At 49.1% G+C, this 21,826-nt stretch overlaps 10 protein-coding genes across 10 annotated transcripts; 6 read left to right on the top strand and 4 right to left on the bottom strand.

Moving 5' to 3' along the window:
• Positions 1 to 343: 343 nt before the first annotated feature.
• Positions 344 to 1,098, top strand: Triagg1_7421 (uncharacterized protein; the record flags this gene model as incomplete). Its single annotated transcript, XM_062902155.1, has 3 exons — positions 344 to 420; positions 477 to 695; positions 789 to 1,098. 3 exons carry the CDS (start codon positions 344 to 346, stop codon positions 1,096 to 1,098), a joined length of 606 nt encoding a protein of 201 aa, XP_062753739.1.
• A 508-nt stretch (positions 1,099 to 1,606) lies between these two features.
• Triagg1_7420 (uncharacterized protein) lies at positions 1,607 to 2,056 on the top strand (the record flags this gene model as incomplete). Its single annotated transcript, XM_062902154.1, has 2 exons — positions 1,607 to 1,741; positions 1,796 to 2,056. 2 exons carry the CDS (start codon positions 1,607 to 1,609, stop codon positions 2,054 to 2,056), a joined length of 396 nt encoding a protein of 131 aa, XP_062753738.1.
• A 369-nt stretch (positions 2,057 to 2,425) lies between these two features.
• Positions 2,426 to 6,455, bottom strand: Triagg1_7419 (uncharacterized protein; the record flags this gene model as incomplete). The annotated part of the gene is made up of 8 exons (XM_062902153.1): positions 2,426 to 2,646; positions 2,707 to 4,693; positions 5,356 to 5,410; positions 5,459 to 5,633; positions 5,693 to 5,880; positions 5,949 to 6,030; positions 6,084 to 6,221; positions 6,278 to 6,455. 8 exons carry the CDS (start codon positions 6,453 to 6,455, stop codon positions 2,426 to 2,428), a joined length of 3,024 nt encoding a protein of 1,007 aa, XP_062753737.1.
• Positions 6,456 to 8,093: 1,638 nt separating this feature from the next.
• Positions 8,094 to 8,880, top strand: Triagg1_7418 (uncharacterized protein; the record flags this gene model as incomplete). The annotated part of the gene is made up of 6 exons (XM_062902152.1): positions 8,094 to 8,124; positions 8,215 to 8,297; positions 8,360 to 8,428; positions 8,530 to 8,622; positions 8,691 to 8,705; positions 8,773 to 8,880. The coding sequence occupies 6 exons, from the start codon at positions 8,094 to 8,096 to the stop codon at positions 8,878 to 8,880; spliced, it is 399 nt and encodes a 132-aa protein (XP_062753736.1).
• A 159-nt stretch (positions 8,881 to 9,039) lies between these two features.
• Positions 9,040 to 10,980, bottom strand: Triagg1_7417 (uncharacterized protein; the record flags this gene model as incomplete). Its single annotated transcript, XM_062902150.1, has 3 exons — positions 9,040 to 9,530; positions 9,588 to 9,729; positions 9,793 to 10,980. The coding sequence occupies 3 exons, from the start codon at positions 10,978 to 10,980 to the stop codon at positions 9,040 to 9,042; spliced, it is 1,821 nt and encodes a 606-aa protein (XP_062753735.1).
• Positions 10,981 to 11,389: 409 nt separating this feature from the next.
• Triagg1_7416 (uncharacterized protein) lies at positions 11,390 to 12,973 on the bottom strand (the record flags this gene model as incomplete). The annotated part of the gene is made up of 9 exons (XM_062902149.1): positions 11,390 to 11,488; positions 11,551 to 11,886; positions 11,938 to 12,096; positions 12,150 to 12,291; positions 12,347 to 12,438; positions 12,498 to 12,592; positions 12,653 to 12,715; positions 12,775 to 12,788; positions 12,843 to 12,973. The coding sequence occupies 9 exons, from the start codon at positions 12,971 to 12,973 to the stop codon at positions 11,390 to 11,392; spliced, it is 1,131 nt and encodes a 376-aa protein (XP_062753734.1).
• A 628-nt stretch (positions 12,974 to 13,601) lies between these two features.
• On the top strand, positions 13,602 to 15,140 carry Triagg1_7415 (uncharacterized protein; the record flags this gene model as incomplete). Its single annotated transcript, XM_062902148.1, has 2 exons — positions 13,602 to 13,716; positions 13,783 to 15,140. 2 exons carry the CDS (start codon positions 13,602 to 13,604, stop codon positions 15,138 to 15,140), a joined length of 1,473 nt encoding a protein of 490 aa, XP_062753733.1.
• A 729-nt stretch (positions 15,141 to 15,869) lies between these two features.
• Positions 15,870 to 16,414, bottom strand: Triagg1_7414 (transcriptional regulator family: Histone-like TF; the record flags this gene model as incomplete). Its single annotated transcript, XM_062902147.1, has 3 exons — positions 15,870 to 16,048; positions 16,113 to 16,184; positions 16,252 to 16,414. 3 exons carry the CDS (start codon positions 16,412 to 16,414, stop codon positions 15,870 to 15,872), a joined length of 414 nt encoding a protein of 137 aa, XP_062753732.1.
• A 1,940-nt stretch (positions 16,415 to 18,354) lies between these two features.
• Positions 18,355 to 18,904, top strand: Triagg1_7413 (transcriptional regulator family: Histone-like TF; the record flags this gene model as incomplete). Its single annotated transcript, XM_062902146.1, has 3 exons — positions 18,355 to 18,410; positions 18,500 to 18,792; positions 18,846 to 18,904. The coding sequence occupies 3 exons, from the start codon at positions 18,355 to 18,357 to the stop codon at positions 18,902 to 18,904; spliced, it is 408 nt and encodes a 135-aa protein (XP_062753731.1).
• An 810-nt stretch (positions 18,905 to 19,714) lies between these two features.
• On the top strand, positions 19,715 to 21,512 carry Triagg1_7412 (uncharacterized protein; the record flags this gene model as incomplete). The annotated part of the gene is made up of 2 exons (XM_062902145.1): positions 19,715 to 19,944; positions 20,021 to 21,512. 2 exons carry the CDS (start codon positions 19,715 to 19,717, stop codon positions 21,510 to 21,512), a joined length of 1,722 nt encoding a protein of 573 aa, XP_062753730.1.
• Between the last annotated feature and the right edge of the window lie 314 nt (positions 21,513 to 21,826).

Here is a 21,826-nt window from a genome sequence, read left to right as displayed (position 1 = left end):
ATATATTGCCATGGCATGGCGTCAAAAGTGCCTGGATTTCGGAGTGCATTAGCCCCGACTTCGCTCACTGCTACTGTACATCCAGAATAACAAGGCACTCTCTGAGGCTGAACCGCTGCATTACGCGCATGGCGGATGCAGCGTCTTGTGATGTCATCTAATTACCCCACTGTGGTATTAAGCTTAGCACTCGTCCTGCCAATCCCCAACCGCGCGAACAAGCTTCTGGAATCGCATTCAGATTCTCCTGCAAAACACACCCACGACCAAAGACGGCGGAATATAATTATAACTTCTTTCTGATATCACAATACCGACACCGATACCGATAACGACAACCACCATGTCAAAATACCGAAGCACTCCCCTCTACGGCGGAGCCATCACCTGCGACTTGCCCAAACACTTTGCAGATGTCAGGTCAGCAAAAAACTTGCGGCGCATTCTAGAAATACACTTTACTTACAACTCCATAGCAAACTGAGACAAGTCCCCGACAACCAAGAAGTATGGATCGACAAGGACGGCTTCACCAGCATCATCTTCGAGATCACAGAGCGCGTTGGAGGCCCCGGATCCGGCCCCGAGATTGACGGCCGCGCCATGACCACACATCTGGAAGACATGGTCGGCTCCGACATCAACACGGTCAAGATCTGGAACACAGCCGAGACTGAATTCTCGCGCATGCAAGAGTAACGTCTCGCCCTTTTCCCCCCTTCTCACGCCGTTGCGTTGTGCGTATCCCAGTTTCACTAACAAGCAAATCACATTGGGGAAAAAAACAGGTTGAAACACCCCGCATACACTCTCATCGCAACGCAGACCCCCAACGCCGGCCACTCCAGCGACCAAAACTCAGCTCCAGACTTCACGGCCCTCACCATGACTCTGCTGCGCCTTGAAGAGCAAGACACGGACATTCTTATTACCATCAACGTGCCTCACATCAGAGGAGAGTACGACGCCGAGGAGGTTGATCTGGAGCTGGGCAAGCAGGGCAAGCTTATCGGAGACGCTGTTGAGATTGCGGCCCGCATCTGGGAAACTTTTGTCATCAAGGACTGGGGGCTTTTTGGCGAGTCCAAGAACCATTAATGCAGTTGGATGGACAGGCCTTTTTACGTGTTAATGATTGATTCACTTTGTTTCAAAAGAGAAACAGCGCCATCTCTCTTTTCTGCTTCATCACATATAAATCTACAATAAATCCGTCAAGAAAATGAAGGTATATACTACTGGATTCATAGAATAGCAATCTGGTAGTATTTGATGTCCTCCTATACACATCTTCCTACCACCACGCCTTGCAGACTAATAAAAGGCAATAAGATCAAAATCCTGGCAGTGTTATGCCTCCCACTCTAATCGATAAGAGGCACTTAGAATACCGGGTCAACTTCGGCAGACTCTCCTCCATCCAATGGCGATAGGCTAGCGCCTGCAGATAATCCCCCAAAGAGGCTTGGAGTGTGAATGCTCCAGCTAGTCGCAAACTTTTAGTGGGATGATGATTGTCTGCGGTCCACAGAGCAATGACTTCAGAGCAATGATCGTTTGGCATGATTTAACCATTGTTCACCTAAACTAAACGATATATATCAAAATGTCTTCACAAGTTGCCAAAGCCGCCCGGCGCGTGACTCATGAGCTGCATGGCATTGTTGTATCTGCAGGTCTGATGCAAAAAACTGTCAAGGTTCGAGTCGGTGGTCAAAAATGGAATAAAGTCATCAACAAGGTGTGTGATTATGCGATCACCACGCTTCATCCCTTCCGCTAACGAGTCCAAAAGTGGTTTGCAGAGCCAAAGCACTACCTCGTGCACGATCCCAATTCCTCACTTCGCACCGGCGACGTCGTCTCCATTGTTCCCGGCTGGCCGACCTCCAAACACAAGCGTCACGTTATCAAAAACATCATTGCGCCCTATGGCACTCCGGTCGAGGAACGACCACCGATTCCCTCACTGGAGGAGCGTATCGCCGAACGAGAAGCCAAACGAGCTGTCAAGGCTGAACGAAGAATACACAACAAGGAAGAGCAGAAGGAATGATGGGGAGGACGCGCAACAAAGGACAGAGGACATCGGATATCACAAAATTCCAGTTGGCATGGCGCAACATGGCTGTATGAATAGATCGGGTAGCATCGCTCCAGAGCTACACCTGTGTGAGATTATTGGCAAAGGGATGCTCATATTTTGCTTCCAGCAACAACCGAGTAAGAGTTTAGCAATATAGCGCCTCTTAATGAATTCGCGGACGTCGGTCGTAATCGATCTGACAGAACTCGCAATACACACCGCAGCCGCCACTTGATATTTCGATCGCGTACTGCCGTAGTTTGCGCATATGCTAACCTTGCCCTGAGCGGAAGGGATGCTGTATGTGGACGCAGGTAAACGACCCAGCTCAGTTCAGCTTTAACCACCACGCTCGCCAAATTTCTCGGCCCATTCTTCGTACTCCCGCAGGCCTTGTTGGTCTACGCTCGGCCGAATAGATTTCAAGCTTTGCTCAAAATCTGAAAGGTCCATGGGCCGTATTTGCTCCTTTGTCATATACAAAAGGGCCTCGCCTAGAGACCTAAGTGGCCCCATGGCTGCATCTTTGGCAAGAGCTGTAATGTCGGATCCAGAAAATCCTGTCAGGCAGTTAAGTGACTGTGGACCCAATCGGGGGTCAAGAGGGAAAGCGTGCTTACCAGTGGTTAATTGTACAAGTTGCTCTACATCTGCGTCTGACAGACTGTGGTTTTGTTGTCGTAGTAATGTCCTCAGTTGTGTCTCCCGCGTCTTGGGCTCCGGTAATGGAATATACTGTCGCCGCACAAACCGTCGCCGAGCGGCCTCATCAATTGCCCAAGGTAGATTCGTTGCAGCCAATACCAAGACTCTTTGAGCATCGTTCCGCGTACTCGTTTTGCTATCCGCCTCTCGGCCGGCTGCGGCTCGTTGGAGCTCACTCCACTGGATAAGGAATTCTGTCTTGATCCTCCTGGTCGCCTCATGCTCGCCAGCATCCGATCGATGAGATAGCAGTGAATCGATTTCATCGACGAATATGATACTAGGAGCAAGCGCTTTGGCGAGACCGAACAGCGCTCTCACTAGCTTCTCTGACTCTCCCAGGTATTTGCTTGTTAGGCTGCTGGCAGATATGGAGAAGAACGTGGATTTAGATTCGGTGGCTACTGCGCGAGCCAGCATCGTCTTTCCAGTTCCCGGCGGTCCAAATAGAAGCATTCCGCGAGCCGGCTCGCGTAGGCCCATAAACAGGTCAGGGCGTAGGAATGGATATACCACGGTTTCCCGCAAAGAATTCTTCGCAACCTCCAGGCCCGCAATATCGCTCCAGTGAACCTCGTCTCCTTGTACAACAATATCGTTAAAAATTTGCTTTGCGGCGCTCTCGTCTATGCCGGGCGGCAGATTCTTGAGAATGGCTGCCTTGGTCACTTTCTTGGGCGTTTTATCGTTTTTAGCTCCCCATGCTGTACCCTCGACAACCTCTTCACTTGAGCGGCTGTCAACTTGATTCAGAGTGGCAAACTCGGAAGATGGTCGTCTTGCATCGTCCCGGAACCGATCCACTCGTTCTGTGTCGTATTTATACAAAAGCGGACTGTCCATAACTATCCTCTTACTCCTAGAGGTACTGGATTCCCTTTGTCCTCCAGATATATCGGGAGTGCCAGCTTTGGCACTCGGTCTCTTACTTTGAATTGACACATCTTCAAAAACAGGGGGCTTCCGGGGGGTTGCATATTGCTCTGGTTTATTTGGAGTTTGATAAGACGCGGAGGCTTCTTGGCTGGACGAAGATGTCAGAGCACTTGACGCTGCGCTAATAGACAGAACTGAAGGTTGTGGAAGACGAGATTCATCGGACAAAGGAACCATATTCCATTTTTGAGGCGAAGTACGCGGAGACCTCGTGTCATATGATATCGTTGATTTCTGCGAACCGGGGGTATTGCGATCCAGGGACTGACGCGGAGTAGGGCTCGATTTTGATGGCCGTCCTTCAGTAGAAAAGGGACTTAGGAAGTTGTCTCGGGATCCGGACGTGCTCCACGCAATGGTCGCGGCCTTGCTTGGCCCGTCCGCTGCAGGCCTGTTCAGTTTACGAGGAGTAGATGATCGATCGCCAGTCTTCTTGGATCGCAGCGTAGTCCTCATAGTGCGCTTCTCCGGGCTTGGGGCTCGGGCCGCCTTGTCGCTTCGCATATCGGGCAAATCTGGGGTTCTCGAACTGGGAAGCGAGTAGGCAACTCGCTGTGTTGAATCGGCAGGGGTGCTATGGATCCTCCTAATCGCTTCTTCAGATGACGTCATTGCCTCAAGTGAATTTCTCGACGAGAACGAAGGACGTGAAAGCTCTGAATATGTTACCGCAGGGATGGTGCCTTGCCCTATGGTCCCCGATCCCTGGCTGGAGCTGCCAGTGGCTTGTGCGGTATTGTTGTCACGATACGTCGGAGCGACGCCCTCTTGCCGGGACAGCTTCAGCGCTTCTAAAAGATCAATTCTTTCTTTGCATTGTAGCTCTAGTTCTTTCACCGCGTCTATCAAGGCAGCATCCGTATCGGTGTATGTTTCGGAGACTCTCGGTGCGCTTGTCGACGCGTAGTATTCATTTATGCGTCGAAGTGCGGCCTTCCAGTGTCGAGTAGCCTCGCTCTCATCGCCCTAAAGGGAAAAAAGGTGTCAGCCCGGGAAATAGTTGAAGATAGCATGTGAAAATGTGACGAGACGGTCCATCATCGCTTTACCTGGCCTTCATAATACACAGCCGTTGAACAACTGAGGTAACTTGAATCATAGGTTTTCTGAAGGGCGGTGCTATCTCTGTTGCTGAGCATTGCATAGAAGCAGAGCCGAAGTCCCAGATGGGCAGTGGGTCGATTTCAAGGCGGTTGTCCTCTTCGGAGAGCGGTGATGTCTGAATCGTAGAAGGAGAGAAGCCAGGACTTGATTCTTTGAAGTAGACCATGTGCATAGAACTAAAGTGACATGCGACAGGCACGTCCCGGAATTATTTGATGGGTCTTCCCCTTCCCTTCCAAGCGCATTTTTTTAGTTTTACGGTACGGAGTTCTTAGTACCGCTTCACACGTAACGCATGGCCCCACCTGAACTGACGCATTACAATGTGGCTCATTGATGGATTCACCGAACGCTTATGGGAGCAATTGAATTCTGCCTTCTATTTCTTATCAGACAGCGTATGTTCGCAATGGCTCCGAGTTATCCTTCATAACTATATGTCATGTATAATCAACGTCTGAGCCACGAATTACCTGTCATTCCATGCTTTACCCATGACAACACTCCATTTTGTTCTGACTGACGGTCAGCTTTGCAAAGTAATCGAACGTCAACACCGTGTAATACGCATCCAAATGGCTGCGTCGTATAAAGCCGCTCATATATCAAGCACCCACGCCTACTAACTCTGTCGGTGCGCCCCCTACAGGGCGATTGGTCGAGGGCAAGACGCCAAATCTACCATATGTCTTTTGGTCAACGCTGACATAGTGCGGCAAGATGGCCAGGAGGTTCAGGCGAGACTCGATCCATCGAAGTGCCCACTCGGGAGGTGCGAGCAACTTTACGTAGCCAAGGCCAGCTACAAAGCAGTTGTTAGCTGTAAGATCCACGGTTCATGTACAAAATTGGAGACCATACCGATATAACCAACGCCAACGCCGCAAAGATGGCCCAACAAACTGGTGCTTGGCAGCAGCGCGGCAACAACCACTATCATGAGTAGGGGCGTGGTCCAGGTAGGGAGTTGATATGTCCCAATCACCAGATATGGGTTCGATTTATACGTTCGGATCGCCTCCATGCCCAACAGCAAAAACACCCACATGCTACCGAGACGAAGTTAGTAAAAACGAACCCATCTCGCTAATCACGAGCATTGTTTGGGTAATTTTACCTGGCGCCCATGACAGCATGGTTGGCTCGGAGAATGGCAATCTCAATGAAGAGATACAAGACGGCAGGAATCGTAGTCAGAGCTGCTTCCGTTAGACCAATGGCATAAAGATTGGGCTGGAAATGGTAGTCCTACGTCCAAAGAAAAGTGCCAACGTAGTCAATGTTCCATATTCGCTTTCGAATCGTTCCATCAATGGCGTCAACGCAACAGCATTGAGAACTGCATGGAGGAGGTTGAGATGGATAAGAGGGAATGTATTCAACCGGTATCCTACGGTCGAGTCAGGTCATACACAGTCAACCCAGCTTCCAGAGCACATTAATTACCTGTTGCGAAGGAGATCTTGTCTGGGATCAGAGAGCCCCAGAGCCTCACATCCCAGTAGCCCGGTAAGCTAGCCAGCCAGAAGCATATTATCGCCAGTAGGATAGCACGGGTAAACAAAGGTAAGCGAAGGATGTATGATCTTGCCCTCAAGGTATTGAAGCCTTGGATACTCGGCATCGCTGCTCGTGCGCCAGTTGAATCAGTCCCCCAAGTATCCGGCACTTGGTAGACTGCACAACTACTGCACCTAGGGAGTTTAGTAGGTGGCAGGTACTAAGACAGAGATCAGGTAAATCTCAATGCACTACTAAATCGCGACGTTCCGACGCAAGCGCAATGTAAGCAACGAGCAAAGAAAAGTTTACATAAAATAACTTATATAAGCAGGAATCTTATCTAGATAAATTCAAAGTTTTTACAGCTCACTATAAACTAGATTAAATTTCTATAAAGAAACAATTACCTATAATGACACATTTTTGTTCACTGCTTAATGTTGTAGTTCTTTGTTTATTAAATTTATAAAATACATAAATAATTCACCTATATGATATAACAAAACTTTAAATCGATATCTTAGAAAAAATAACTCTTATGTAGTTCTGAAGAAACTCCCCGAATAGGATTAACGCTACGTATTTTAACAAGAGGCTACAGGCGTGGCCGGCTAACCGCTGGGTTGTTGCCTTAGAATGTGAGTCTGGCGTAAGGCAGACAATTTCACTTCTGTGTACCAACCGTCAACCTCCGAGAGATCTACTGCCAATTCAAACCACGGTCTTTTCGCCAGGACCACCATCTAGCCAACATGACGACGCGACAAGCTGCCCTGTCAGTACCTACATCAATCAAGCCTGCGACCGTCGATGTACTCGATTCTAACCGATAATGCCCAATTTCTAGGTCACTATACCGTCGCTCATTGAAGCTTGCGCTGGACTGGGCCGTCCATCGTCACCTATGGCGAGGTCAGGCGCTCTACATTCGATCCTTGTTTGAGGCCAACAAGAAGGTCACAGATCCTCGGCAACAGAGAGTTAGTCAACTCTACCCGCGCTTCTTTGGGGGTCACCATTAATTCTCTTCAAGGCCCTGTTAGCGGAGACAGAAAAGTTACTCGAAAGCTGGAAACACCCCGACCCATACGTTCCGCCATGCGCACCTGGAGGTGAGACGACACATACAATCGCGCATACGAAATAAAAACAAAAGGCTAATTGAGCAGGATCCAAATTTGAGCGAAACCTACCATCTCCGATCTTAGACCGTGAGCGAATGCACACCTTGCGCCTGTTTCGACTGCTAATATTTGATAGCTCCCCCTCACCACGCAAATGGGCATTGAGGACTTTGCTTGCGCCAAAATTAGATCATGGGTATATAGTAAAAAATAATGCGTTTATTCTGGCAACCACGCCTGTTTTCATCCAATCGCCATGCGTATGTAATCTGGGGTAGGGAATTCAAGCGCACGTCTGGTAAAGGTGAGCTACTTGATTCGTATAAGAGAGATAAGAGTGAACAGAGGAATGAGTTCAACGGCCTACACGGGGGGGGAAACATCGATAATGTCAGTGTGGTGAATTGCATTGGTAGCAGCGATTTTAATTCGATATTCAATTTATTTTACATTACCCGCTATATAATCCCATATTCGCAGTGATGTAATAAGCGTACACAAGCCCCTCTTCATATCTTGTCACTACCCTCAAGTCAATCCTCTCCACTACCTACTGCCACCGTCAGGCTCATCTTCCATACCCAACTTATAGCTTGTCCTCTTCACCACCAATTCCCACCCACATAGAAGCGATCATGTCTTGTATATTCTGCCGCATTATCAAGGGTGAGTTTGACGAGGCTAAAATGTCAAATCGCCACTACTAAGACAAGCTACCCCTCCCGCTCTTACAGAACTAACAGCATCTTGCACCAGGAGAGATCCCGGCTCTGAAGCTCTTTGAGAGCGAAAAGACGCTTGCTTTCCTCGATATCGGGCCCCTTAGCAAGGGCCATGCTGTAAACCTCGTCCTGCTCATTGAGCTCACTGGCAGACTACTGACACTGTGTCACTCATCTAGCTTGTCATCCCGAAGTATCATGGTGCAAAGCTGGCTGATATTCCCGATGATCAGCTGTCCGAGATTCTGGTAACACACCTTTTAGTTGCTTCATTTATATATATATATATATATATATATATATATATATATATATATATATATGCTAACCATATGTTTGCTTTATTCAGCCTACTCTCAAGAAGTTGGTGACGGCTACTGGGGCCACCGATTACAACATCCTTCAAAACAACGGAACCATTGCCCACCAGGAAGTGCATCATGTAAGTTTCACATGTTACTAGGACTATGATATGCTGAGTGAATGACAAGCTGACATTGACTGCCACAGGTCCACTTCCACATGGTATGACCACTACCCTTGATCAGTCGAACGCGCCGGCCTTTGACTCTAACTAATGCTCTCTGAATAGATTCCAAAGCCCAATGAAACTGAAGGCCTGGGCATCACCTGGCCCGCGACTAGCGGCGATATGGAGAATCTCAAAGCTCTCTGCGAGGATATCAAGGCCAAGATGTAAGTTTCGCTATTTGATATCACAGGTCTGCCTGCCAGCGATATTAGGATGGTATGATTTACGCGAGGTACGCAGACAATGAAAATATTATATATGTCTATCCTCCATAGAACCCGCAGGACCCCGATCTATCCAAAGTTTTCCTGGTGCATGGCCGTTTTCTTAATCTACATCGTTGATTGACGTGTCTGGATTCCCATTCCCGTCAGCAGTCGCTGCCCTTGCCGGTTCATACCAGTTCGCCCCAGCAATGCCCTGTAATATCCCCTGTCTGTCGTAGAGACAGCGCGCGCGCAGATATGGGTCGAGTCTCCAATAGTCTTCCTTGAGCTGTGTTGCCAATCCGTCCCTCTTTGCCATGACTTCTTTGCTTCCGCCTTCCTTGTGTATCCACTGCAGAGTCGCGTCCTCGTACTCCTTGACAAGCTTTCCCCTGTCCGCGAGAAGCTTTGCCTTGGTGTCGACATCCTTCATCAGGTCATTTTCGCCAGCGACGGGCTCCACATATTTGAATTCCCAGTCTTCGTCACCGCCAAGTTCCTTGAGGATATGCGAGGGTTCAATGAATTCCTGCAAGTCGCCCTTATTATTCGTGAAATGAACCTTGGCCGCCACCACCGGATCCAGCCAGCCGCGAATGATCTTCCAGATTCCTAACGCCAGCGTCAGTAGTTGTTCTCCCTCTTCAATAAGCAGTCTTTTCTTCTTACCTTGAAAGATCCACGGTGCGTTGTGAACAAGCACAGCTCCAAGAGATTCGGGATAGTTGGCTTCGAAGCACTTAATCATAAACTTGACGGGAGTGTAGTCCATATTTGCCATGGAAAATCCAGTCATGTCGAAGATGATGGTCTAATAGTGCGGTCAGTAACATCCTCAACCTCGAGTAGTCAATCTTGATAAAGGGTGACGTACTGCTGTATCAACAGGTGGTCTCAACACCATTCTCGCCGTTTCGATTAGGAAAACGGTATATCGTTCCAGACTCTCTTCGCACTGCTCGCCTTGACGATGGAGGCGGACTCTGACCACACAAATTGGTCGGCCCTGCTTATCCACACCATGCAAGAAGCTTTTACCCATACGAAGCTGCGCCAAGAAGTCCTCGCCAACCTTCTTGGCATCTTTCTCGCCCTCCCGCGCATCGACAACGGCTCCCTCCTCGCCATTCGCCATGATGTCAAGGTCCACCTTCATGTCGCTGTGTCGCCAGCTCATGGTGGACACCAACATGACCAGGGCCTTGTCCACATCCCACTTGCGGGCTCGGAGGAAGCGCAGGGCGAGGGCATCTGGGTGGTCATGCTTCACCATGCTCCAAAACGTCTCGCGAATGGCCTCGGGGCTGTTAGTCGCAAGAACCTCTTGGAAGTGTTTGTTCTGGCCATATTTGTCGTCCTCGGTAGCCTCGCTCGCTGAGGCGGACTTTTCGTTTCCCTTCCTCTTGAAGACGCCAAATCGCCTCTTCTTCTCTGCTTCTGCCGGTTCTGCTTTTCCACGGGCTGCCGCGTCCGTGCTGGCAGAGCCATTGTCCTCAAGGACGCCACAGAGCTGGAAGAAGGCCTGCCACAATTGGCGCAGCTTCTCTTCCTGCTCTGGGGTGAGGTTGCCCACGTGCCCCGGTGCGATTTGGTCCGGCATGCTGTGGGATGGCGAGGAAGCGATCGCAATGTCTTCCGGAGTCGCAGTAGTTGTTGGATGCTCGGGCAAGTTGGCTGTCGCAAGGCAGGAAATGGCGATGACGGCGAAAACGATTGCGGCGCCGGTGGTATATGTGACGCTGCTATGAAGATCAAGGTGGCGGCTGGTCCGGATCGGCTTGCGCAGCGGCGAATATATGATGCTGCGCTGGGCTCTAGGATGTCCGTCGAGCGAAGATGCCGGAGCGGGTTGGTCGCAGATGTAAGTGTTGGTAGTCACTTGCTTATTGACCTCACGTGCTTGCGATCTGAAGGCGCGACAGCCGATTGAAATGGACGAGACGGAAGTCGATCTGCTCGACGTGGGGAATGTCCGAGACCCAGGCGATACTAGTGCGAAAAACCGCGATGCTCTGGAAATGTTGACTTCCAAGCTCAAGCACTGCCTTGTTGGAGGCCTCATGTGCAGTGCAATTCGGAGAGTCGGGCGCAGTTTCAATGCGGGATGAACGAATGAGCCGGCTCCCACGGCGGAAAAGAATGTCGTATACTGTAGAGGGATCAACTTGAATGCGGAGAATAATAGAGTAAGGCGGCACTACGTATTTGAAACAGCCAGGTAGGTCGGATTAGGTAAATTTAGCATATGCTTATACTACTAGGTAGTTTTTTAAGTCAGCTCCGACCCGGCTGTCAAGGGTCATGTTAATTTGTATGGTAAACTGTTTTGTTTTTTGTCTTCTTTAATTATGTAAATACTATCAATTGAAAACAAAGAGAGCCAAGTAGGCACATCCACAGCATCTGTTTTTCTTGTTTCTAATAGTATTATATACCGTACTATCCCTCGTAGATATACAAATGCGCTGTGTTTATAGCTCGTCCAAAACATGGATGTACTTCTTGTCTTCCTTCTTTTCCTTCTCCGTGGCAGGGGGGAGGTCGTAGTAATTAGAGCTTCGGAATCCTTGCTATAGAGGAAATTAGACGGCTGAGCGGCCACGTAACAAGCTTCGGAGTACACATCACTTACCAGATAGTGGTAGGTAAAGTTGGCAATGTCACCCGGTTCGATACCAAGATCTTTGAATGTGCTAGCTTCAGGGTCGATGACCTGGTCAATGAATTCTCTCTCCACTTCATCCGCAGAGAGGGTGTGCCACCACAGAACGTCGTTCAGAACCTTGGCCGCCGGTTTTAGGATAGCTTTGGGCACATTGATGTGTCGTCGCTTCTTGAAGATTTCCTTGTCCACCAAAGCTGCAATCTCTGCCAAGCTGTACTGCTTGGGTCCATAGAGCTCGAAAGTCTTGCCGGCCGTTGAGTCGTCATACAGCATCTTCTCCAGAGCGGCACCGACGTCGATAGACTGTGAGTATGTCAGCGTAGCTGTTAAGCATGTCTATCTACAGACACCTACGTGGACTGGCCAGAATTTCTCCTGCATGTTGTTGGCTGTAAATAGGTTCAGTACGGAAGCAAGCTTCAGCAGAAGGCTATCCTCAAATCCGAAGACGGGTGCCGGTCGCACAATGGTAGCCTCAGGGAAGATGTTTCTGGCAACAATCTCTCCACGTCCCTAAGGTTGCGCAAGTTAGTTCTACCCTTTCACGGTTGGATGTTTGCGCATACCTTTGTCGCGAAGAATTCAGAGGGTGAGTTGACATCGGCGTTGTGAGACGAAACGTGAATATAACGATCAACGTCGTACTTTGCGACAGCCTCGGCGATGCGCTCTGTTCCTTCCACATGCACATCCTCAAGGGTAAAATTCCTATCACAACTTAGTATGTCGTCGAGATAGACGTGTTGGTCTTGGTCATTCGTACTTGGTAGGATAGTCCCGGCCAACGAGGTTGTACACGACATCCGAGTGCCTCACACTTGCTTCAATAGAAGCGGTGTTGCGAAGGTCGTACTCCTGCGAGTGCATCAGAATTAACTCGTCCAATTTATCCAATTCGTCTGTGACAAGCCTACAACAAAAATAACGCGGCCGAGGTCACCAGTGAGTTTCAGGTGTCGCTTTGTCATTTCTTCGCGGAAAGGGACGACAACGGTGCATCCTTGACGGGCTAGATATAGAGAGTTAGAGCCGTATCAAACACTCATGCGCTTCAATTCGTTGAACATACCGAGGCGGTTCACAATGTACCGACCCAATTGACCCGTCGCACCGAAGACTGTCGCGGTATGTCCTGTCCGGGCTGTTAGCCCCCTAACCTCGAACCTCAAGCGTCGAATATTGCGATCGTACCTCCGAGAGAAGACCTGTAGGATGATGTTAATTGGCTTGCCTCCATATCGGTTGCGTGCGTTGCTTACCGGCCGCCCTCTGTTCGTAGAATAGTTTTGCCAGTGCGTGTGATTGCTACATCGGATAGGGATCGTTTGCTGCTGACGCCGGCGGCGACGGAACTGCGGAGAGCTCCCCGCGAGAATAGAGCGAGCACCATGTTGGCCGAATTAGCAGCAGGGAGCAGCTGGTGAAGACTTTGAGCTGGCCAATTCGGGATCGTTGTTGACGCTGTCTATTGACCCTCCCACCAAGATCATACAAGTCAGCAAGCAAGTCGAAATAAGTTGCGAAGAGCACCACGCTAGTCATGCCGGTCTAGTCCAAATATGGCAATATTCAGACTAGATGTCGGTACAATCATATGCCTTCGCAACGAGAATGCTTTCAAAAGAACAGCAGAGTACGACTTAATTGAACTTTACTCTAGAATAGAATCGAGTTTCTGAAAAGTCATCCATCACCTGAAAAGCCATCCGCTATCAGGCCTGTTTATCCTGATTAAGAAAACCCCCCAAAAAGGGCGAGATACCAGTGATAATTAAGGCAAAAGCCAATTACCTTGCAGACTATTGGACGAAACAGATTATGTAATAAGCGCCCCACCTCGAAAAAGAGTCACACTAGCCTCGGAAGGCAGCGCGATTCCTCTTCCACAGCTGGCTGTACTTTAGCCTGCCTATATCCATCTACCGGGGTATGGTTTCAACAGACCTCCAGCATCGCTTTTGGTGATTGTGCCATGCAAATCGTTGGCACCGGCCTTCACAACACAGATACAAATCAATATGAGGGGGGGGCGTGGTCGTGGTCGCGGTGGGAAACAGAGGGGTGGTTGGAACCAGTCGCCTCGTCAAAGAGGCAACTTCGGCAACCCTTATATTGCAACCACGGCACAGAACGGTAGCTTCCTTCGAGACATCTGATAAGGGCATTGAGGCACATAACTGACTTGTGTCTTTATAACAGTCGCTTTCACACTACTTGACGAAGCCCGACAGTCCTCTCATCATGATAACTCGTTCTGGAGCAGTAACACGCAGCTTCGGAAGAGACCCGTCACCTTCGTCAGTTCGGGCACTCACGACCCTTTGCTCGAACTACAGAAAGAAGCAGAGATTGCAAAGGATGCTGCCCAAAGCAATTCAAACCCCGAAGACCCGATGGTCAAAGACATCCCACCGCAACAAGAAGCTCCTGTAGAAGCAATATCTGAGACGATAGACGAAGACCTATCACCTGTACAAACAACCCATGTCGAAGCAGCAACTGAAGAGACTGTACCTGAAGAAATTACACCTGAAGAAACAATAATTGATGGAACAGCGCCTGAAGAAACAACATCTGAAGAAATAACACTTGAAGAAGCGATTACTGAAGTATCAGTACCTAAAGAACCAATACCCGAACATACGATACCTGCGGAGATAACACCTGAAGAGACAGCACCTGAAGAAGAGACGCTTCCACACAAGGCAACCGAAGAAGAGATTAATGGGGATTCAGCATCTCAAGACGACACCTCCAGCGATGAAATCATTGTGTTCAAAGGCCGAAACGCCATGAAAGCAAAGGCGGAGGCTCCCAGCATCACACTTACATCTATGAGAACTGAGATCCATGCAGTGGAGAAGCAGATCTCGGTTGCAGTCAGGGGGCCTCAAGTCCGTACTACACTAGAAGATGACGATTCCGACGATCTGCTATGGCCAACAAAGAAACAAGACAAATCACGCAGGCGGCGGAATCGGGAGAAGGACGAAGAAGACGCTTGGATCGCCGATTACATCGCCAACATGCGCGAGAATGGCGAAATGTTTGAGGGAATGGGAATTGATGGTGATTCAGATAATGAATCAACAGATGATGATGCCGAAGTTCCTCCACCAGCACCTTCAGGTCCAGAAATCGCCAAGGAAGTTGAAGTTGATTCCGAATCAGAAGATTCTCCTGATCTTGATGATCTCGAGGAGCAAGCTGGTTTCGATTTCATGGACTGGGAACGGCCCAGTCTGCGACGTAAAAAGGGCAAGGGGAGGCGCCTGCAGTTGCTCGGGGATGACATAGACTCTGACCTTGAGGAGCAACTTCAATCTGCATTCAACAATGATCGGCTCAAAAAGGCTCAGAGGAAGAAGGAGAGGGAGGAGTTGCGAGCGATGGGATTGCTTGGCAAGAAGGGCCAGGTTGACCTGCGAGCAAAATACTCAACAGGCATAACCATGAGCCAAGTTGCAGAGGAGGTTAAACTATTCCTCATTGGATCTCAAGAAACGCACGTATACCGTAGCACTATCAAAACGTTCATCTTACTGACTGTTTCCTAGTCTGAATCTGCCACCGATGGATAAACGAACAAGAAAAATGGTGCACGATTTGGCAAACAAATTCGATATTAAATCCAAGTCGGTTGGGGCTGGCGAGCAGCGTAGACCAATCCTCTACCGAACGAAGAAAACGACATATAAGGAAGCCGCTTTTGAGCAGGCTGTCATGCGAATTAAACGACAATATTCACGGCCCTCTCAAACGTCCAAACAAAGTCGACAGAAGCCGTCAGGACGAAATGATGCCGGGACCAGCTACCGGGATGGTGAGGTCATCGGTGCGTCTGCGCCAGAGCTGGGAAGTGGAAATCGGGGTCGAACTATGCTTGAGAAAATGGGTTGGAGCACTGGAACACCTTTGGGCGCTAGTGATAATCAAGGTATACTGCAGCCTGTGAGTCAAACGATGAAACGAAGCCGCGCGGGTCTCGGGCAGGGGTAGAACACATGGACAGTTTAGGAGATTCTGTAATTGTTGATGCAGAGGAAAATAAAATAGCATAATGTGCAGAAACCATTGCTTCGAGATATCCTCGATAGCTATTGTACAACCGCGAACCCCATTGACCGTGAAGACATTGCCCCCATAAAGCAAACCATCCGTAACGCATTAAGAGATCCCAAAGGCGAAACACAGTCACCCATCGTCTCGAGTAAAGACACTAAAGTCACGCAAACAAAAACCCAAGTTTTCAGATTTGAAATCAGAACCAGCCAACATGATCCTTTTCATTTCGTGGATGAAGAGTACTTGGTGACGGCCTTGGTGCCCTCAGAGACGGCGTGCTTGGCCAATTCACCTGGCAGGATCAACCGGACAGATGTCTGGATCTCTCGGGAAGAGATTGTGGACTTCTTGTTGTAGGCAGCCAGCTTGGAGGCCTCGGTGGCAACGCGCTCGAAGATATCTATTCAAGTCAGTATGATTGTAATGGATCGGAAAAGAAAGGTGAATGTGAGGGAAAAGCTTACCGTTGACGAACGAGTTGAGGATGGACATGGCACGGTTGGAAATACCGGTGTCAGGGTGGACCTGCTTGAGGACTGTGTACCAAAAGTTAGAATCAAATGCAATAGAAAAGGAAGCGGAAAAAATCCAGTGTTGACAAACCCTTGTAGATGTAGGAGCTGTAAGTCTCCTTGCGAGTCTTTGACCGCTTCTTCTTCTCGCCAGAAGCGGCGGTCTTCTTGCCAGCGTCCTTCTTCTCGGGAGCCTTGCTGGCGGTTGAGGGGGCCTTGGCGGCGGGCTTCTTGTCGGCAGCTTTGGGAGGCATTTTGGATTAAGTTGATGCAATCGATGTAGATTTCAAGTGTTGATAATCAAAATGGCAAAAGGGCGGGCTGGCAGCGGGTGATGATGAAAGTGAATGGTGCGAGAAAGACGTTTGGGGATGAGCTGGGCTTTTGTAGCTGGACGCGTTGGTGCAAGTGGATTACTGATTTGCTTGGGGGAAGCAAGTAGGGGTGGCGCGAGCGAAGGCGCGTGCACGCCCTCGTAGCTGCAAAAGTGCGGTAAAACTGCTGGCTGCGAAAAAGGGTGTCTGCTGGTAGGCCCGAAAAAAAAAAAGGTTCGCTGCAAAGTACCATGTATTCACAAAGTCACTGCTTGTGCTCCAGTTATGCCGCGCTAAGCATTTCTCGGCATGGCGCAACTTGATTATCACGCATTTCTCAACGGGGCTCGAGTCCCTGCACCAGATGCGATTGCCTTGCTCGCTCCATAAGTCTAGTCGCGTCTAACATTTTTTGTTGTTTTTTTTTCGCTGCCATTTCTTTTGTTCAGATACATGTGATTGGCTGGGCCCAGCCTTTTTTATCGATGCAAGCTTGTCTCCCCACCAGCCCCCCTTCCAGCTGAGGACGGATGTACCTTTTGTTCTCTGATCTCACAGGCGCATGTACCTCCCGCCCTTTTCCTTGCGCGCCGGAGTGTTCTACCTGAACGCGCCCTGGTACATACCGCCTCCTAGCTCGAGAGCCTGGATAGCCTCACTTTTCCTCAGCCCTGCCTACCCTATAACCGCAGTGATTCCAGCAGTTGCACCATTGTCTACTCCATTATTGGTGCTGTTGCATGTATTTTTCAGTGATTGTTTCTATGTAGTTTTCATGTGCGCATATGATGCAAGCCATGAGGTAGAGTGAGGTAGTGAGACGCTCACAAGTCCTTATAATCATCTTTTCACATACTAGTAGTAACAAAGCAATCTCGAGACAACACCATTACAACACAGCAATCATCAAAGGTAACATAGTACAAGTAGACCACATACGTGTTTAGGATCAAAGCTAGGCACAGACCATTTGCTCTAGCCAATATTAACCAGCCACATCAAAAGCAAGGGACATGTAAGCCAAATCACGTCTCCATACACTGCACTGCTTGTATCTGCATACACAGAAATGGACCTGAGGTAAAACGAGTGAGATCCCACAGCGGCACGATTAACGAAGCCCTGGTGCAAAATACCCGGGTACCGCCCAGGATTATCCATTATTATTTTTGGTCCAATAAGCAGGCTGCGATTTAATCCAGAGCGAGTGGTATCCATGGTTTTGCTGCGGTGCATTTTCCGAGTTGTAAATGCTGCGAATCAACGCGTAGTGCCAGCACCTTACGCATATTACTACTATACAGAAAGAGCAATTGAAGCCTCATAAGGTACACTCTGTACAGGTACAAAAGTGCCTTTGTCAATAATGTAGAGGGTTAGCATCAGCATGACGAGAAGAGACCACCCAGCCCCCAAGGAATTAACGTTGAGGCTCACACAACACGAGCAGCTCTGAGATGGGGCAGAGATCGCAAGGAGAGGATGTTGAGTGCCGGGCTACGAAGTCATGTACCGCCTAGGTACCTGGAGCCAGCATTAGCTGCATCTCTGCCTGGACCCAGCTTGGCAGTGGTACTCGATGTACTTTGTACACCCCCCCGCAGTTCCAGTTGATTGTCGCATTGTTTTCCTTGGGACACGTCTATTTTCCCAAACGGGACTAGCGCATTTGCGGCTACAGAGGGAGGGTGATTGGTGATCTCGCGCGCTGAGCACCAAAAACTACTTAACGTAGATTCCCCCCGCCGAACTCAAACCTCTCCATTTACACTGTCTCTCAACTATCCACGCTGCACGTTTACCATTCCGACATTTGCCGCATCTCGCACCTTGCATCTACTTTCGAGTAATTTTTCGTTAACCCAAAAACCAACTTCAAAATGACTGGCGGCGGCAAATCTGGCGGCAAGGCCTCTGGCTCCAAGAACGCTCAATCGTAAGTAGCCCGACGCGGTACACGCGTTCTGATCCAAGCAAGATCAAAACAATTCATCACTTGAACACGCAAACCTGACTCTATTCCAGCCGATCCTCCAAGGCGGGTCTTGCGTTCCCCGTTGGTCGTGTCCACCGTCTTCTCCGAAAGGGCAACTACGCTCAGCGTGTCGGTGCCGGTGCTCCCGTCTACCTCGCTGCCGTTCTCGAGTACCTCGCTGCCGAAATCCTCGAGTTGGCTGGCAACGCCGCTCGTGACAACAAGAAGACCCGTATCATCCCTCGTCACCTCCAGCTCGCCATCCGAAACGATGAGGAGTTGAACAAGCTGCTGGGACACGTCACCATCGCACAGGGTGGTGTTCTGCCCAACATCCACCAGAGTAAGCCATCCGGAACCACAACAAGAAGTAAATGGTTACTGACTCCTGTACAGACCTCCTCCCCAAGAAGACGACTGGCAAGACTGGCAAGGGTTCTAGCCAAGAATTGTAATTTTTCCGTTGGTCGTTTGTGCTTTCTTTCGAGGTCGTTTTGGTTGTCATAAAGGGGTCAAGGGATAAGGTTTACGGTTGCTTTTGTACGTCTGGGTTGTACATTAATCCCCCACGGCTATGATCATGAATCAATTAGGGTTTTTTTCAAATGCACTTCGTTAAAACGTTTACCATTCCAGTTGGTCTCTTTGGTTGCAAGTGATGTATGATATGGAGTTTGATATTGAATCGTGGTTAAAAAGTTGAACGTTTTTGTCTCGAAATCTCATGTGGATCTAGTAATTCAAACATAATATTTCCTTTACCACTTCCTTGTATAATCTGTCAAATGTTTTTGTTGTAAAATGCTGGTTTTTCTTTTGCAATTGGCGTCTCTTTAATGTCTAATATTCGATTTATTTAGTATGGTCTTTTTGCATGCGTATTCCTCTACCTAGCTGCAGCTCTATTACGCCTCCTTGGCTTTAGCTATTAGCTTCCCCCCACTAGCATCAATCCAGTATTCACCTTGGTTGTGTTTCACTTAGCTAATACGGAACGGGCTATAAATAGCGGGTTAGTACTACTCGCAGTTTAACGGATACCTTGGTGGCGGCATCTGTCTGTAAATATGTGCTTGTACCTCGCCTCACTACTCCGTTCCTCTACCAAAATCATTCGATACGTGCGGCTTCCGTGACTTTAAGCGGTGAATTCTCAACAACGTCGGTTTCTGGCTCAACCGTCTTCTTTCCCACACAATCTGCCTGGCATTTTTCTTTTGATCTGTTTTCTCGGTTCCCCGTTGCGATTGTCATGTGTTCGCACTATGCCGGCCTCTGATGATTCTTCTCGCCAGCCGGCGCAGGATGTTGGCGGAAAGAGGGTTCTACCCCTCATGACCCGCGATGAAATTGAGGCCATGATTGCTAGCGGACGACACATCATTATTCACGGCGGATATGTCTTGCGGCTTGATGGCTGGCTCCAATATCACCCGGGAGGCCCCAAGGCCATCATGCATATGGTGGGCAGAGATGCCACGGACTGGGTTGAAGTGTAGGTTGACTGCTTCACCGGGACGACGATGCATGTGCTGGACGAATTGCTAACGCTCCTTTGTTTCAATCTCTAGCATACACTCACAGGACGCAAAGGAAAGAATGGCCAAGTACCGCATTGGCAGAATTGAGGGCTCTTGGCTAAACTTCCGGCCGCCTATCCAGGGCGGTATCTTTCGAACAATGGAAGAAATTGAATCGGATCGTAGCAAAGGCGTCCATGACATATCAACAGGAGAGGATATCAGCCCGGCAAGCTCCCGGGCACCCTCACCTGTGTTTGACATTGACTCGGGGTCGCTGCGTGATCGAAAGAATGCTTCGGGACACGAAGCAGCGAGGTCGGGGTCCTTCTCGTCCGAGTCAACTACGGACAAGGCGCCGCTGGATGGCATGTCTTATTTAGACGTAATCACCCGCGAGTACATCTCGCTTGACCTGGAAAAATATCCCGCTGTTGACGAGGCCACGCAAGCTCACATCGTTGCCAAATACCGCGAGCTGCATCAGAAAATTATCGATGCCGGCCTCTACAAGACAAACTATTCGGCATACGCCTGGGAATGCCTTCGTTATTTTTCCCTGTTTGCTTCGATGCTGATTGCTCTTTCCTATGGTTACTATATCATCAGTGCCCTATCCCTTGGTTTCTTGTGGCATCAGCTCGTCTTCACAGCTCACGATGCTGGCCACATGGGCATTACGCACAACTATTACATTGATACGACCATTGGCATCTTCATCGCCGATTTCGTCGGTGGCCTCTCCCTAGGTTGGTGGAAGCACAACCACAACGTTCACCACATCGTGACAAATGCTCCTGAGCACGATCCCGACATCGAACATATGCCCCTCTTTGCCGTTTCTCACCGCTTACTGGGATCCCTGAGGTCTACCTTTTACGAACGAGTTATGACGTATGATGCTGCTGCAAAAATCCTCTTGCGCATTCAGCCGTGGACCTACTATCCCTTCTTGGCTCTTGGTCGTTTCAACCTCTACGTCCTGTCTTGGGATTATATCATTAACGGAAGGGGGCCTCGCAAGGGCCAGGCTGCATACCAGCGCTGGCTCGAGCTAACAGGTCAGGTGTTTTTCTGGATCTGGTTCGGCTATGGAATTCTGTACAAGTCGATACCTGATGGCTGGTCGCGCTTTGTCTTTTTGATGGTGAGCCACGTTGCAGCCTCTCCTCTGCATGTGCAGATTGTGCTGTCACACTTTGCCATGAGCACCGCCGACCTGGGCCCTCAGGAGTCTTTCCCGCAGATGATGCTGAGAACGACGATGGACGTTGATTGTCCTCGCTGGCTCGACTTTGTTCACGGAGGCCTGCAGTTTCAAGCCATCCATCACTTATTCCCCCGTTTGCCGCGGCACAACTTCCGCGACGCGCAGAAGCTTGTCATTGAGTTTTGCAAAGAAGTCGACATCCCCTACGCGTACTATGGGTTCACAACGGCCAATGGGCAGGTCATTGGCAGGCTTGCAGAAGTTGCCAGACAAGCCGCCATTTTTTCAAAGTGCCAGGAAACTATTACCAAGACGAAAGATTTTGCCATATGATTGCGATAGAATGTTGCTAGATAAAAGTCTTGCACTTGGATTGAGAGTATATGTGTATGAGTACATGAGATTAGTAGAAATAAATAGAGGTAAGTTAAGAAAAAAAAAGAAATAGTGCGGTAAAAATTTGCATTTTCTATGGCCGCTTTACTATTAGCTATTAAGAAAGCCTCAAGTTTGTTATTTGATATGAGATTGAAATATCTTGATAGTTGATTTTTCGGTGGTTTCTCGTAGCGATTTTGCATCATGTACCACTAACACATGGCCTGTACGTAATCATGAAAAATACTTGACAAACATCTCAGCCTCAT

This window comes from Trichoderma aggressivum, assembly GCF_033847375.1.
Source record: "Trichoderma aggressivum f. europaeum strain CBS 100526 chromosome Unknown scaffold_032, whole genome shotgun sequence".
In the NCBI taxonomy this organism is placed as follows: Eukaryota; Fungi; Ascomycota; class Sordariomycetes; order Hypocreales; family Hypocreaceae; genus Trichoderma; species Trichoderma aggressivum.
The sequence above is the reverse complement of the archived record's forward strand: the minus strand, read 5'-3'. Positions and strand labels throughout refer to the sequence as shown.